The 17,810-nt window shown below is 40.8% G+C and overlaps 1 protein-coding gene across 1 annotated transcript in view; it reads left to right on the top strand.

The window, feature by feature from the left end:
* aplf (aprataxin and PNKP like factor) overlaps positions 1–17,093 on the top strand; it is a 53,009-nt gene extending 35,916 nt beyond the window's left edge. The window contains exons 8-11 of the mRNA XM_041180575.1: positions 7,079–7,198; positions 8,769–8,815; positions 10,109–10,150; positions 13,636–17,093. Coding sequence (XP_041036509.1) covers positions 7,079–7,198; positions 8,769–8,815; positions 10,109–10,150; positions 13,636–13,835 — 409 coding nt within the window. The 3' untranslated portion in view covers positions 13,836–17,093. The remainder of the gene's footprint in view (positions 1–7,078; positions 7,199–8,768; positions 8,816–10,108; positions 10,151–13,635) is intronic.
* Positions 17,094–17,810: the final 717 nt, after the last annotated feature.

Raw genomic sequence — 17,810 nt, 5'->3', positions numbered from 1 at the left:
GGGAGGGAGGAGGCTTGTCTTTCAGGTTTCTATGGGTCTTAGGATGGGTCAAATAGCGGGAATCAACATTGACAGAGGAAGGTGCAAATTTATGTGGTCAGCAATAAATGCAAGAGTTTCCTTTCAGGCTGCTGTGGATGCATATAAGATATATGACCATGGGATGAGGATATACAGGCCTGAATAATGTAGTTAGGAGGAGATGTCATGGAAGAGATGAAAATTGGGTACAACAGTGAGCTGCAATGATGGCAGAAAAAGTGCAAATGAATATAGTGAAGAATGAATGAAGGAGAAGGGAGAGCCAATAGGAATGAAGGGAAGGGTGAGAAAACAAGGTAGTTGACTCTTAATTGCCTGTTGAAATGACAGGAATGTGCAATACATGCCAGCCTTACCAATAGTTCCCACATTCCGAGAATGAATTAGTAACACAAAAAAATGGCTGATACAATTTAATATCCAAGGCCCAGGAATAGGATGCTTTTGTTTTTTTGTCTTCAAGGTTTTCTTTTTTAAACAACTGCTTAACTTTCTGCCTTCATGATGTAAACCTTCAGCGAGCTAACCCTTTCGCCTTCCGCTGATATGCATTAATGTCTCCTGCTCCAGTGCATCACATAAATTTTACCTGGATTCCTAAGGCGCCTCTCAAACTAAATGTTTTGTAGTTCCGATGTTGAATTTTATTATATCCCAATATTTATCGTCTCTGTCTTGATCCATCAGTTCTCGTATGACCATTTGTCAGTGGGGTAATTGTATTTGAATGTCATTAAAGAAGGAAAATAACAAAAAAAAAATTCTGTTTACAGTGCTTACATGCTGTTGGTCATTGAGAGACTTTGAAGCTTCATACATATATAATCACTCACATGGTTGTCTGATTACCTACAAGGTTCTCTGTAGTTGTACCTGCCAAGAATGCACATTACATTGACTTCTCCACAAGGGGGCAATATCTCAAAGTACGTAAAGGTTTCTGACAATGCTTGTTTTAATAAAAATATATCTTTAATTATTAGATATAGGTCACACTCTAGACTTATGCATATCTGGAAAATTAGGACAATAACATTTAGTGAATCAGCGCAGGACAATTCAGAAAAATAGAAAACACGTTATGGGTTAGGTTGTGAGTGGGAAAAACCTTTTAAAGACAATATAAATGACACAAAAAATAGGTTATAAAGACAAACTTTGGAAACGGGAAATAAAATTACTCCAGTGAGCAGCATAGACTGAAGGCAAGACCGTTCAGAAAGATTCAGTATAACTTTGGAACCGCTATGAAAAAACTTAGATGGAAGTTAAGAAAAAAGTGAGCAGTGAACAAAAGTGATGAAAATGAGGAAAAGAGAGAATAGAATCTACAAGGAGGAAAAATGAGAAGAAACTAAAGTTAGTACAGTGTCTGTGTTTGCAGCTTTTTGGCGTTTCAGAAGTGCATCCTGGGTCTGTTGAGATATCGCTGTGCAAATGTGGTTACCTGCGATCATTTGAGAGTTTGGAACGCTTGCTGAAATATTGAAGTTGGAATGAGTTTGAGATCCTGTACAGTTGACATGTTTATGTTGTGTGTAAGTGTGTGTTGATCAGTTGGAATTTACTGAAAACTCCTTACTACACTAAAAAGGCGGAAGTATCAACTACCATTTATTGCGTGGAACTTAATTTGAAAATCAAAATCATTCCATTCTCCATTTATTCGGAAAGAAATCTGATGTTATATGTGAATAGTTTGGAAGATTCCAGTTGGGAAAACCTACACGTTGCAGACATAGTTTGCTGTTTTCAAATAACCCAGTTTTGCAGTTTCTGTTTTATTTGATCATTTTAACTTTCCTTTCATACCAAATAAGCCCCTTATATAAAGCCAGTTAATGGAAGATTTTGTTACTGTTTTGCTTTTTATTGGCTCTATGATGTTTCCTGATTGGGTAGTGGATGCATTCTAGTCAAGATTGAGTTCACCACATCTTTGAGCTATTTGGTAATGGTTTCTCTTTGCTGTTAATGCCACTCCTGATTATGTTGCGTTGACCAAGGAGTAGAGCAAACCAGAAGTGTGTATGCTCTCATACAACTGAACGCCTAACAGTGAACTATAAAACTAAAGCATTTAGCAAATGAATTCTCCACATGGCAAAAGCTTCACGTTTGGAAATGTTCTCACTGGTATAGCTATTGCCAATTCTAACTAAAACAAAAACAGAATTACCTGGAAAAACTCAGCAGGTCTGGCAGCATTGGTGGAGAAGAAAAGAGTTGACATTTCGAGTCCTCATGACCCTTTGACAGAACTTGAGTTCGAGTCCAAGAAAGAGTTGAAATATAAGCTGGTTTAATGTGTGTGGGGGGGTGGGGGGGGTGCAGAGAGAGAGAGAGAGAGAGAGAGAAGTGGGGGGGGGGTGTGGTTGTAGGGACAAACAAGCAGTGATAGAAGCAGATCATCAAAAGATGTCAACAACAATAGAACAAAAGAACACATAGGTGTTAAAGTTGTTGATATTATCTAAACGAATGTGCTAATTAAGAACGGATGGTAGGGCACTCAAGGTATAGCTCTAGTGGGGGTGGGGAGAGCATAAAAGATTTTAAAATATTAAAAATAATGGAAATAGGTGGGAAAAGAAAAATCTATGTAATTTATTGGAAAAAAAAGGAAGGGGGAAACAGAAAGGGGGTGGGGATGGGGGAGGGAGCTCACGACCTAAAGTTGTTGAATTCAATATTCAGTCCGGAAGGCTGTAAAGTGCCTAGTCGGAAGATGAGGTGTTGTTCCTCCAGTTTGCGTTGGGCTTCACTGGAACAATGCAGCAAGCCAAGGACAGACATGTGGGCAAGAGAGCAGGGTGGAGTGTTAAAATGGCAAGCGACAGGGAGGTTTGGGTCATTCTTGCGGACAGACCGCAGGTGTTCTGCAAAGCGGTCGCCCAGTTTACGTTTGGTCTCTCCAATGTAGAGGAGACCACATTGGGAGCAACGAATGCAGTAGACTAAGTTGGGGGAAATGCAAGTGAAATGCTGCTTCACTTGAAAGGAGTGTTTGGGCCCTTGGACGGTGAGGAAAGAGGAAGTGAAGGGGCAGGTGTTGCATCTTTTGCGTGGGCATGGGGTGGTGCCATAGGAGGGGGTTGAGGAGTATGGGGTGATGGAGGAGTGGACCAGGGTGTCCCGGAGGGAATGCTGATAGGGGGGGTGAAGGGAAGATGTGTTTGGTGGTGGCATCATGCTGGAGTTGGCGGAAATGGTGGAGGATGATCCTTTGAATGCAGAGGCTGGTGGGATGATAAGTGAGGACAAGGGGGACCCTATCATGTTTCTGGGAGGGAGGAGAAGGCGTGAGGGCGGATGCGCGGGAGATGGGCCGGACACGGTTGAGGGCCCTGTCAACGACCGTGGGTGGAAAACCTCGGTTAAGGAAGAAGGAGGACATGTCAGAGGAACTGTTTTTGAAGGTAGCATCATCGGAACAGATGCGACGGAGGTGAAGGAACTGAGAGAATGGGATGGAGTCCTTACAGGAAGCGGGGTGTGAGGAGCTGTAGTCGAGGTAGCTGTGGGAGTCGGTGGGTTTGTAATGGATATTGGTGGACAGTCTATCAACAGAGATTGAGACAGAGAGGTCAAGGAAGGGAAGGGATGTGTCAGAGATGGACCACGTGAAAATGATGGAGGGGTGGAGATTGGAAGCAAAGTTAATAAATTTTTCCAAGTCCCGACGAGAACATGAAGCGGCACCGAAGTAATCATCAATGTACCAGAGAAAGAGTTGTGGAAGGGGGCCGGAGTAGGACTGGAACAAGGAATGTTCCACATACCCCATAAAGAGACAGGCATAGCTGGGGCCCATGCGGGTACCCATAGCCACACCTTTTATTTGGAGGAAGTGAGAGGAGTTGAAGGAGAAATTGTTCAGCGTGAGAACAAGTTCAGCCAGATGGAGGAGAGTAGTGGTGGACAGGGATTGTTCGGGCCTCTGTTCGAGGAAGAAGCTAAGGGCCCTCAGACCATCCTGGTGGGGGATGGAGGTGTAGAGGGATTGGACATCCATGGTGAAGAGGAAGCGGTTGGGGCCAGGGAACTGGAAATTGTTGATGTGACGTAAGGTGTCACAGGAATCACGGATGTAGGTGGGAAGGGACAAGGGGAGAGAGAAGGGAGTCAAGATAACGAGAAATGAGTTCTGTGGGGCAGGAGCAAGGATCGGTCTACCGGGGCAGTTCTGTTTGTGGATTTTGGGTAGGAGATAGAAGCGGGCCATCCGAGGTTGGGCATACGGGGTATGTGGAACATTCCTTGTTCCAGTCCTACTCCGGCCCCCTTCCACAACTCTTTCTCCGGTACATTGATGATTACTTCGGTGCCGCTTCATGCTCTCGTCGGGACTTGGAAAAATTTATTAATTTTGCTTCCAATCTCCACCCCTCCATCATTTTCACGTGGTCCATCTCTGACACTTCCCTTCCCTTCCTTGACCTCTCTGTCTCAATCTCTGGTGATAGACTGTCCACCAATATCCATTACAAACCCACCGACTGCCACAGCTACCTCGACTACAGCTCCTCACACCCCGCTTCCTGTAAGGACTCCATCCCATTCTCTCAGTTCCTTTGCCTCCGTCGCATCTGTTCCAATGATGCTACCTTCAAAAACATTTCCTCTGACATGTCCTCCTTCTTCCTTAACCGAGGTTTTCCACCCACGGTCGTTGACAGGGCCCTCAACCGTGTCCGGTCCATGTCCCGCGCATCCGCCCTCACGCCTTCTCCTCTCTCCCAGAAACATGATAGGGTCCCCCTTGTCCTCACTTATCACCCCACCAGCCTCCGCATTCAAAGGATCATCCTCCGCCATTTCTGCCAACTCCAGCATGATGCCACCACCAAACACATCTTCCCTTCACCGCCCCCCCCCCATTGGCATTCCGTAGGGATCGCTCCCTCCGGGACACCCTGGTCCACTCCTCCATCACCCCCTACTCCTCAACCCCCTCCTATGGCACCACCCCATGCCCACGCAAAAGATGCAACACCTGCCCCTTCACTTCCTCTCGCCTCACTGTCCAAGGGCCCAAACACTCCTTTCAAGTGAAGCAGCATTTCACTTGCATTTCCCCCAACTTGGTCTACTGCATTCATTGCTCCCAATGTGGTGTCCTCTACATTGGAGAGACCAAATGTAAACTGGACGACCGCTTTGCAGAACACCTGCGGTCTGTCCGCAAGAATGACCCAAACCTCCCTGTCGCTTGCCATTTTAACACTCCACCCTGCTCTCTTGCCCACATGTCTGTCCTTGGCTTGCTGCATTGTTCCAGTGAAGCCCAACGCAAACTGGAGGAACAACACTTCATCTACCGACTAGGCACTTTACAGCCTTCTGGACTGAATATTGAATTCAACAACTTTAGGTCGTGAGCTCCCACCCCCATCCCCACCCCCTTTCTGTTTCCCCCTTCCTTTTTTTTCCAATAAATTATATAGATTTTTCTTTTCCCACCTATTTCCATTATTTTTAATATTTTAAAATCTTTTATGCTCTCCCCACCCCCACTAGAGCTATACCTTGAGTGCCCTACCATCCGTTCTTAATTAGCACATTCATTTAGATAATATCACCAACTTTAACACCTATGTGTTCTTTTGTTCTATTGTTGTTGACATCCTTTGATGATCTGCTTCTATCACTGCTTGTTTGTCCCTACAACCACACCCCTCCCTCCACTTCTCTCTCTCTCTTTCTCTCCACCCCCCCCCCCCCCCACACACATTAAACCAGCTTATATTTCAACTCTTTCTTGGACTCGAACTCAAGTTCTGTCGAAGGGTCATGAGGACTCGAAATGTCAACTCTTTTCTTCTCCGCCGATGCTGCCAGACCTGCTGAGTTTTTCCAGGTAATTCTGTTTTTGTTTTGGATTTCCAGCATCCGCAGTTTTTTTGTTTTTATCTCTGCCAATTCTAACTATACCTGTAAGTTTTAGTTATCTCGTAATGTCAGAGATATTTCAAATCATTTAGACATTTTTACACTAATGTTATGTTCTTCATAGAGACCAATATCTTCTAAAAAGAGATTTGAATTTCCAGTTATTAACAAAGACTGACCCAACAAGATTTCACATTTTAAAACCTTTGTTGTAACTAAAAAACTTGACTAGATTCTATTTTTATTTTTTGGTAGGTAATTTGTACTTTAACTACAGAAAGTGACATTCTCCCTGTATACTTAACATCCGTTTCACTCTCTGTGGAATTACAGTCTCTATAGCAAACAGTCCACAGTTACCCCAGCCTCGAACAGGTTCTCACATCTCTATTTCGCTGAGTAGTTTCACCGACTGCCTCCAGGCGCTCTCCTCAGTTTTCAGAGTTTCTTAAATCCACCACCATTAGCAGTAAAGTGTGTTCTGATGATTTTTCTGTCCCCTGACCGTGCCAGGACTAATCTGCTGGAATCCTTAGTTGGCTGCAGGATGCATCTCTTCGAATAGAGATTGTCTCTCCCACATCCGGCTGTGGTAGCTTGCAGAGTTGAGCAGCCTTTTCTTTCTGCTAACCACACAAAACCACTGTCTGAGATATTCATTGATTTGAAGGAAAGCCTGTAACCTGATATCAAAAAATGACTTCCTCTGCCTTCTCTTCCCATGACAACTTGAAACACATTAACCTTGTATTCAGGTAGAAATGCTGATTAGCTATTCTTGATCCCAACTCTCTTTCATCTTAGAAGTAAATGGACAGCACAACTGTTTACAATCCGATAGCTATTACTCCTTTCTAGGACCTGGGAGACCAAGAGTCTACTCATGGTGTATGCAGAGACTGCTGCCATTGGCTCTAAGTGTAAATACCTTGCACGTTCCCGTCAGTAAAACAATCTCAGTTTTCCTTTGATCTCTAACAATCAAACCACCCAGTCTTACTGTCTGGAACAGGTCACATCTCTTTATCCTAAATTTAAAGACACAGTCCCAAATTACACTAAACTTATAAACTTCTTAATTGTAACAATAAAAATGATAGCCGTTTTGTTAAAAGCAGCATAAGATCCACTTTATCTGTTTCAGGAAAAATCCAATGCATTTTCAAGAGTTGAGTCACCCTGGCGATGCTGATTATGAAGACTCAATGGATGAGGAGGAGGATGATGACAAACCAGAGTGTCCTTTTGGTACAACTTGCTATAGGTCAGTAAATTATGCTACAGTAATTAGCATTAAAAATGACTGTGTTCATTTACAAGTACCTATTTAAAGCTATCTTCATTTTTATAGATCAGTTTTATCAGATCAATTGTAGGGAATTTTGCAATGAGCACTTCCAGGATTGCCTCATAACTACTGAACTGGTAGGTCAACCAAGCAATCCTGTGGGACCCAAGAGCAAAAAAAGCTAAAGTTATATTTTGTTAATTGTTGATTTACTTTGAAAAGTATAGAACCAAAAGCTCCCCCTTCCGCTGCTCAGAATCCTCTCCAGTTTGGATACAGGCAGCTATTTGCTGTAACCTCCCAGTTTTGCAATCCATATTTAAATGTACACTCACACTTGTTTGTCACTTTGTGGTCACTACCACCTGAGTGACTTGATAGATGGGTTCCATTTGAAAAATGACCATGGGGTATATCTGTTTTAGTCCACAAGTTATTATGGTGCCATTCAAAAAGGGAACAGTTACTGCTGTGAAATGACTTGTCTTCTTTTTGTAGAAATGACTATTTGAAGACTTTCGTTTTCTACCTGTGTGGGAACCATCTATTGCTTCATAATAATTTGTAGATTATAATGGATACATTTGACCACTTTTGGAACCCATCTACTCATACGGTGTAAAATATAAATCGATCCTTACAAGTTATTAAGGCACTGAATTCCCTGCTGATTGACCTCAGCTTCAAAATTGGCGCATGAGCCTTTCATGCAGAATTTCTCAGTTTTCTGATATTGAACAGAGTAGCTGCAAGGAATTGTGGATCTGTCATAGACACAAGTTAAATAATGTAACATACCTCTGCAATGCATTGTTGTTGCAATACTGGCAATCGAATACATTCAAAATAGTTATACAAACAGGTAAAGACCCTCTGGTTTATCCAGCGTGTCCCACACAATTGCAAGACATTTTGCATCAAAGTATATACAATTCCCACCCCACCCACAAACTTTATGTTCGACTGGAAGAGGTGAAAAGAAAACAAAAAAAACCCAAGGGGATCGGGGAGGAAAAAAAAATCTGGGAGATTTTTTGTACGACTCTTCTAGGCAATCAGAACTGGTCCAGGAGATCACTCTGACCCAGAATTCCCTAAAGTCATTTCCTTTTGTAATAGGTGGTCTGCGTCTCAACTAGAAACAGGTCAGGCCCTTGCTTATGAAACGTTGCTTGTCATTATTTTGCATGCTAGTTTTCCTCCCAGGTGGCATCTACAAAAATAGTGCCTCAGTTGTGATAGCCTACGTGATGATGGAGGACATCAAAACCCTCTATGGGCTTTTTGAGCAAGATTGAAATTTATGGAACCTTGCCCAACAGAAATAAAAGGCCTTCATTATAGAAGTGGAAAGAAAATTGGCAAGCAAAGTGAACGTTATTAAATAAAACCAAAAAATGTAGCCCAGGAACATTTTTAACCACACTTCTTTCTGACTAAATAATCCTACTGCCATTCTGAATGGGTTATTAGAGTGAAATGCACTGCAATCTCACCACATGTATTTAATTAATGGTAAATTAAAATGTGTTTCACATTTTTGTAGGAAAAACCCACAACACAAGAAGGAATACAAGCACACACAACCTCCAGGTAATGTTGATTTCAGTATCCTGCAAATTTAATTGGTATCTTAATTTTTGACATAAATTTCCATGGATCGAATACCATAGTGGAATTTGAATTCAATAAAAATCTGGAATTGAACGTCTGATGATGACCACGGGCAGAATTTTGCCCTTGACAGGCGGACTCAGTGGAGACAGGCAGGGGCGTTCGGGAAGCCGATCGTCACCCACGATCAGGACCGGACTGCGATTTCATGCGTGATATGTGAGCAACAGTGCCCAGGTTGGATAGGCAGTGAAAAATTTAAGTTAATTGATTACTTAATGGCCTTAACAGGCCTTTTAATTGGCGGCAGGTGCGCTGCCAACTGAATTATCATGCGACTGCACATTGACGTCGGCAACGCGTGTCATTTCAAGCTTGAGCGGATCAGGCGCACGCACACCCGCCAAGCGAAAATTTCTCTCCCATGAAACCATTGCCATGGAAACCCATCCGGCTCACTAATGTCCTTTAGGGAAGGAAATCTGTAATCCTTACCTGGTCTGACCTACATGAGAGTCCAGACCCACAGCAATGTGGTTGACTCTTAAATGCCCTCTGAACAAAGGCAATTAGGGAAGGGCAATGAATGCTGGCCTAGCCAGTGATGCCCACATCCCATGAATGATTTTTTTTATTTTAAATTGTGTTCAGGATATTATAAAGAGTCAGTAGATGATGCCGAGCAATGAAAAGAATGTCGGCATGGAGGAGTTGAACCCTTTCTCGTTAAAGCACTCAAGCTCAGAATTAAACTCTCCTGGGCCAAGTTTATTACAGCCACGTCTAGAGTAATTCTCCAACAAGGTAACAACCTCATTTAAAGAACAGGAGTCTGTACTGCATCAATCATAATATTTTTCCATTTCTTCACACTGCCTACCTTTACAGCTTCTTTGAAGGGAAAATGCAAGCTACTTCCAAATTAGGGCCAGTTTTATGCTTTGTGCCCATGGCCAACAGAAATTGACTCAACACTGCCCAAGTCCTTTTCATTTAGATGGTTAAAGCCAGCAAGGAGACCCAGGCTCTAAAGATGAGTAACAGTTGGCTTAACCCACTGTAGTACAGAGTCTTGCAAATGATAAAATGATATGTTGTAGTCAGTCATTAATGAAAGTGATTCTTCCATCATGTGGTGACATAGCCTCATCACCCATAAAATACTTATCCACTTCATTGTTGTTGAATTTTATGTTGACATTTAGTTTACTGTAATTTCTGCTCATTTTTATATTATTTGGGTTGCCTTACGTGGTAACATTTTAATTTTAGAAAGTGAATTAAGAAGACCGAGAAGGAATGTTGCTCAGAAAGGTAAGGAGTTATTTTGTTTGTTTTATCACACTGATAAGATTGATTTTGCATTCGTTTTTCGACTAATGCTCATGAAAAGAGATTATCTGGTCATTTACTGTTTGTGGTGTGCAAATCAACTGCTATGTTTGGCTACATATAAATAGTGATGACACTTCAAAAGTAATTAATTAGCAATGAAACACTTTGGTATATCCTGAGATTGTGAAAAGTATATAAATGCACCTTTTTTTTGTTGTCACCTTTTGTTCTGCCTCTTTATGTAGTATTTGAACTAGCCTTTGTATTTCTTTAAACTTCCTTCACATGCTGTTGAGAAAGTCATCAGTTTAATAATGTATTAAAAGTTTGCAAAGGGCTGGCCAGATCTGAGGGAACTTAAATGTAAGACAAACTTATACTGCCTTTTTAAAAAAGCTTCGACTAAGTACAAATGAGGGAGACAACATCTTTTTCTTTTAATTCATCAAGTTGCAGAAATTTATATTTCTGGTGGAGACATGGCAAATATTTTCCTTCATATGAAACCTGCATGGGCAGATCTTAAAATGCCAGTCTATATAAATTACTTCCAAGTGCACCAGATTCCATGAAGGATGATTCTGGTTTTCAGTGTTATTTGAAGTGGATAAGAAACTGATTAGAAATAGGAAACAGAGAGTACTCATGAGAGGTGTAATGTGCCTTGGAAAAATTGTTGACTGCTTGGCCCTTATTGTTTCTAATTTTTACAAGTGAGCTGGATACAAAACCCAATTGTAGGATAGTTCAATTTGCTGGGGACACAAAAATTAAGAGCAATAGCAATTGAGAGTGCTGAAAATTAATTATGCAATTGGACCAACACCATGGTAAATGAAGAAAACATTTGTAATTGGTTGGGCGGGGGGGGGGGGGGGGGGTGTCTGAGGTGGAGAGTAGGGATGAAAGTAATGTACCCTGATTGATAGAATGTGATAAATGGTGTTCCCCTGGCATCTGTAATGGTGTCTTAGATTTTCACCGTAAATATCAATGATTTCCTTGAAGGCACTAAAATTTGCGCAAGACACTTAAGTTAGGAGGCAAAATAAGTTGCAAAAATGGGAGCAGGAAGTAATAGAGGGACAGAGATTAATTGAGTGAGCAAAACTGTCAGATGGATTTCAATATGGGAGAGTGTGGGGTCATTCATTTTGGATCCAAAAATATTTTCTTAATAGTGAGTGACTAAAAACAGGAGGAGCACAAGGATTTGGGTGTGCAGGTAAACAATTCACTAAAAGTTAGTGCGCGGGTACAAATGGAAAATGGCATCTGTCTGCCTTGGGAGACAATGGACTGTGCCCAGGGTGTATGTCACTTCTGGATTGAACACCATATTTTGTAGCTGTAGAAGATGGTTCACAGATGGCAGTCCCTTCCGCAATTATGAAAAGTAATGAAAAAGCCTAACAGAATGCTGGCCTTTATCTCGACTGGTTTGCAATACAAAGGGGAAGAAGTGGCACCTTAATTCTATAGAGTCTTGGTCACACTGCATCTCAAAGTGTGTTCAGTTTTGGGCACTGCATCAGAATTATGCCGTAGCTTAAAGAGTTGAATTATGGGGACAGGTTGCATAAACAAGTGGTATTTACATGCATCATTATTTGAGGGATGATGTAATTGAGGTTTTTCAATGAATTAGATGAAGAGAAGCTACTTCCTCTAGTTGGGGAATCCAGAACAAGAGGGCACAATCTCAAAATTATATGCAGACCAATCAGGAACATTTTTTCACATCAAGGTTACTGGAAATGTGGAATTTTTTTCACCTTAAAAGCCCCTTCAATTTAAATTTTCAAGACAAGTGACTGGAGAGTTGGACACATTAATTTCAGTGTCCAGACAGAGTGATTTATAAAGCCAATAGCTAAGAAATTTGGTCAGAACCATCGAAAAAATCTACAGAAGTTATGCTAAGAGTTTACAATGTTCTGGTCAGGTCACACTTGGAATACTGTGTTCAGTTTTTGTTACAGAAAATAGATGTTCTTGGATTATAGAGGATACAGAACAGAACAGTACATTTGATTCTGTGGGGCAACCTTATCAATATCAGATAGCCTAGTGAAAGTAAACCCAGATTCTCAGCTTGAGATTTGATATGAGTAGGACCCAGAAACAAACTGAAATGATTGAAAAGTAAACTTAGAAGATATCAGATATAATAAAATTCTTCGAATGTTGAGAAGTGATCTACCAAACAAGGCAAAAATACTGGGGTTATTTCATATACAGTTAGATGGTATGATGTCATATACTAGAAGGAAAAGCTTTGATGGGCCAAATACACACTCCATTTTCTTGATTTTTCTTAAATATGTCCACAATGTGCTTCAGTTTTTAATCATTGTTTCTGACATGCTTTGTGTAGATAAGTATATTTTTTGATAAGGATCTTTACAGTCTTCTGGACTCAACATTGAGTTCAACAGTTTCACATCATTACCTCCCCGCCCCCCCCCCCCTCCACTACCCTATTTTATTTTTTCTTTATTCCTGTTTTTGGCAGCTGTTGGTGATGATTCTGCTTTTTCATTTTACATCTCTTCATTCCTCTTTCGTTTCTTTACTTATCCTGTTATCATTGCTTTTGGCCTTGCACCATCATCCCTTTTGTCATTTAATCTCTCTCTGCCTGCCACTCTATCACTGGCCTTCCCTTTTGTCCTTTCGCCCCCTTTCCACTTGCTCTGCCCCTGAACATGCTTAAACTGTTACATCTCTAACTTCTCCAGTTCTGGCGAAGGGTCACAGACCTGAAATGTTAATTCTGTTTGTCAGACCTGCTATTTCCGTCAGTTTGTTTTTATTTCAGATTTTCAGCATCTGCAGTATTTGGCTTTTGTATTAATATACCTACCTATTTTCAAGACCAAAATTAATTGATTATTGGTAGGTACAAGGGCATTGAGAGGTATAAGGGTACTAACAGACACAGATCAAATGTGGGTAAATGGAGTTGAGGTACAGATCAGTCATGACCTAGTTAAATGATAGAACATGCTCAAAGGGCTAAACGGCTCATTTCTGTGTAGACATGCACTATTGTCCACTAAGTGCATACACAAATGCATTCATACAACGTAATTAGAATCAGTTGCCAAGCAGTATGTCACAACTACACCTAAATGATCTTAAATTAATATCTCAACTTCCAGCTCTGTAATTCCATATTGGGAGACTTAAAAAAGCCATATTTCTGAACCTGATAAACACTTCAGGGAGATTTGAAGCAGTGAGTTGAATTGTTCAAGAAGAATGACAACTCTGCACTGCAAACAGAAGCAAGCTTAAGATCCAGCTGGATTGAAGTTGCTAAATATTTTCAGTTAATAGGAACTCATTGTTCTTCATTCCTGTGCTAGTAGCTACACTTACTTGAGGTATGCAACTATTCTGCTGTAAAGCTTGACTACTTGCCAATAATTGCTGGTTTACAAATGTCCTTCTTTCCCCAGGTAAAAGAGGTCTGGGTGATGAGAATGACGATGATGGTGAACCCAACCAGTATGACCTGAATGACAGTTTTATTGATGATGAAGAGGATGATTTGGACCCTACTGATGAAGATTCTGATTGGGAGCCAAGTTCAGATAGCAATGAAGATATTGATACCCTTACAAAAGAAGCCAATAGATTTGTAAACAATAAAAAATGAAACTAGTCCTTGCATCTTTTTAATTTAGAACACCAATTGATTCTGTTTCCTTCTGGTTGCACTGAAGAGGACACTTGTTGGCTTGAGTTTCTTTTACAGTTGAGGATCACACTATGTCCTCTTGATAGTTATCCAAATCTATTGTTGTTATTATCTCCTGTCAATTTGAAATGAGAGTTAGTTCACTGAGGGAGCCCTGGAAATGTATTTTGCGCATTTTTTATGTCGTCTGAAAGCTTCTATGAGCAGTTACAAGTAGGAGATGAGCATAAAGTTTTCAACTTTGCTTGTTGCTAGAAAAACATGAAGGAGGGAAGTTTCAGTATATTGTTACTTTGCCCTTGCTATAGAGAAAATGAAGGACTTATTTCTGATCCAGCTCCTTTGCAGCTTTCTCCTCAGTAGCAGACTAGGTGTTGTAGCACAAGAGTCCTCAGGTTTTTGAAATTTTAGTGCAAAGTTTGATTTTGTTTTTTTTTAAAAAAAAGGACTGTAATAGGTAAGAAAAGAGCAAAAAGAAAAGAAGCATTAGAGTTTTACTGTGCAGTTAGTGTCTACATTTCTGTTGACTGATTCAGGCTTTCCCACCAGAATTGAGCAGAACTGCTTATGTGCAGTCATTTGCAAAACACCTCTGTTTTGGAATGGAGAGGCAAGGGAGCTCCACATCACAAATAGTGCTTTTGAATGCCAGGCGCCTACCACTATTCCGACAGCAGATGTTCTCTCCTTCCAGCTGCCTAGCTTCATGAATCCAGACATAAAGCAATAAGAAAATAATTTGAAAGATAAAATGTCTGTGTGACTGACGTCAACTCATCCAAAATGCCAAAGTTCTGATTTGATCTCCCAGAGTCACCAACAAATTACAAACATAACGAACTAGGAGCAGGGGTAGGCTAGTCGGCCCATTGAGCCTGTTGTGGTGTTGGTGGAATCCCGGGAATTTAAGTGATGCAGCCTAATATGACAGGGCTGCTTCAAATAGAAACAGTGCTCTAATACGCGGAAGAGTCTGATGTAAATTTTGACTTCTGATTTTGGCAGCCATCCTTTTGCGATGGCTCGTGTGGATCTGAGCCATCCAACTCCCAGGGGGATTCCACAACTAACCTGTGTGGGCTCTCTGCCCATCTGAGCTTAGAAACAAAAGGCCTTTGGCACCCCCAACAACAGAATTCATACCTGTCGCCAACAAAGCCTGCTCTCATAACAGTGCTACTACTGATGTCTGGGCTGTCGCTGGTGATAGTGCTGTAGATTAATGGGGCCATAAATAGAATAGAAAAGGTAGATGAAATTTTTAATGTCAATTGGATGCCAGATAGTTGCTATTAATGCTGAGTTTCACATTGCTGCGGATGAAAACATTTGTAAATTGTAAAACATTCCTGAAGGAAGCCTCATTTACATGGATCGTGAATGTCCCAGTAAAATATTACATGTGTAGTCCTATGCTGCCCATCCCCAGTAAATCTGCTGCCTTCCTGTCAACTGATGAAACCATCCACCCCTTTTCATGCGGCAAAGCTCTGTGGCTATGACAACAATGGCAACATGAAAGATCAAAATGGAAACTTGCCCTGGTGGGATAAGCTCAAGTCCTACTACTTAATGGCACTCCATCATTCAGATACCCAGTGCAATATGCAGCCTTACAAATATTGATTTTAAGTGTGATCCTCTGTACAATGCATTGCTTGTAGATATACCAAAAAAAGTTAAAATCAAAACATTTTTACCTTGTAGATTGAATGTATATTTGAAATAATTCTTTACTTTTATAAAGCAGAAGCTTGTTTATATGAAACCATTGGAAAATAATTGGTGTACAGATCTGGCAATATAATACACATTGTCTTGCTGATTTCAGTTGTTTTGGTTTACTTTATAAATTAAATTCGGTAAGTGGGGAAATTGTGTTTCATTGGAAACTAATTATGCATATCTATTATACTGAAAAAGAGACATGCTGTCAAAGCTTTTTGTCTTGCACTCATCATGATATTGTCTACTGCAAGCCCATTTTCACTGGTTAATATGTGTTGAGATTGTAAATAGGGCCTGAGCCATTTGCTAACCATGTAAGTTTGATGCCAAATTAGGGCACATCAAAGACATCCTGCAGGATAATGGCTACCCTGATCAGGTCATTGCACGATATACAGCGAGCAAACTCATGAGTGGGCCTAAGACCACCAAGTTCAGTCCTGAAAAGTGCCCAGTATACCTCAGAGTACCCTAGAAGGCTAAGGTGTCTGAAAGATTTGAGCACCAGGTGAAGCTAGCCATTTCACACTGCTTCTATGTAACAGCAACATGAGTGGTACTTTCAACTAACAGGATGTTGCCATCAAGCCACAAAGACACTCTGCCTACCACACAAATGAGTGATGGGATATGTGAATTTCAGTGCTGGTGTGATACCAAGTTTGTAGGCCATACGTTCCAATGACTGTGGGATCGTATCAAACAGAATGTCCCTTCAGCTGTTCACAACAGGCAAAGTACTGACCATAACCAACCAGCCTGTGCTTGCAAAACTCAGAACATAGGGCCCAATATTACTTGTGATTTCATGATTGGACAACACTTGCTAAACAATCCTGATTGTGCTAAGAATTACACTGGCAACCAATTTAAGATTATCAGCTGGGCTTGCAGTGTGGCCCACTTATGTGTGTTAGAAGCTACATATATTCACACACACAGCCCTGTACTTTGCAAACAGAGCATACCGATCATTGCTCCTTTTTTCAAATAAACAAAAGCATGGGGGACAGCCATCCCCTGCTTCATTCCCCATGACAATGCCTTGACCAATCAGAGTTGATCTGCCTGGTTTGAATTTAAACAAAAGCTTGGCAGTTAACTGTTCCCTGGTACATTCACCATGGCAATGCCTCTACCAATCAGAGTCCACTTGCTAACCAATCAGCACCCTCTTCTCATGCAGTATAGATTGTTGTTCCCTTTGAAATTTGGTATTCTTGCAAATCTGTCCTGATGGAAGACGAAAAGCTTCAATAGTGTGTCCCTTTTTTTCAGCAATACTCAAGCTCAATACTACCAAGTGACTATCTGTTATGCTGGTAGTAGATTTTGTTTTCATGCTAAAGATTGCTGTACTGTGTGACACAATACCTACCAAAACCATCAGATTCCTACAAATCATTCAAAATGTGTTCTGAATTTCTTTTCATGCACTACCTTTGTTAACTGAAATAATCCAAAATAAATGAAAAAATTCTTTTAAAAGCTGCATATTTCATAACGTGATTACATTTATCATTTTTTGTGTCTTTTAATACCTCCTTTAGAGATGTTAGTTGAATGCCTCAAGTTGAAATTCTCTCCCAAAAGTTTGAATTAATCTTTTTGCCCAGAGCTATGTAATCTAAGCGTGTGTAGTTTCCTTCCCTAGTTTTCCAGCTTACATCAGTTCTTTGCATTCGACTATACTGATGGGAATATTCTTCCTCAGTTTATAGCATTTTCTATTTAGAAATTTCTCCAAATATTGAAAAATGAACAACTTATGAAAAGTTTATTGAAGTAAAATGTGTAATGTTTTGTTTTTAAAAATTGATCATAATAAGACCATAAGATGTAGAAGCAGAAGTAGGCTATTTGGCTCATCAAGTCTGCTCTGTTATTCAATGAGATCATGGCTGATCTGATAATCCTCAACTTCACTTTCCTGCCTTTTCCCCGTAACCCTTGATTATCTTACTGATTAAAAATATGACTATCTCAGCCTTGAATATATTTAACGACTTAGCCTCTATAGCCCTCTGCGGTAAAGAATTCCAGATTGACTATCCTCTGAGAGAAAAAATTCCTCCTCATCTCTGTCTTAAATGGGCGTCTCCTTACTCTGAGATTATGCCCTCTGGTCCTAGACTCTCCCATAAGGGGAAACAACTTCTCAGCATCTACCCTGTCAAGCCCTCTAAGAATCTTATATGCTTCAAT

This window comes from Carcharodon carcharias, chromosome 2, assembly GCF_017639515.1.
Source record: "Carcharodon carcharias isolate sCarCar2 chromosome 2, sCarCar2.pri, whole genome shotgun sequence".
Classification (NCBI taxonomy): domain Eukaryota; kingdom Metazoa; phylum Chordata; class Chondrichthyes; order Lamniformes; family Lamnidae; genus Carcharodon; species Carcharodon carcharias.
The sequence above is the reverse complement of the archived record's forward strand: the minus strand, read 5'-3'. Positions and strand labels throughout refer to the sequence as shown.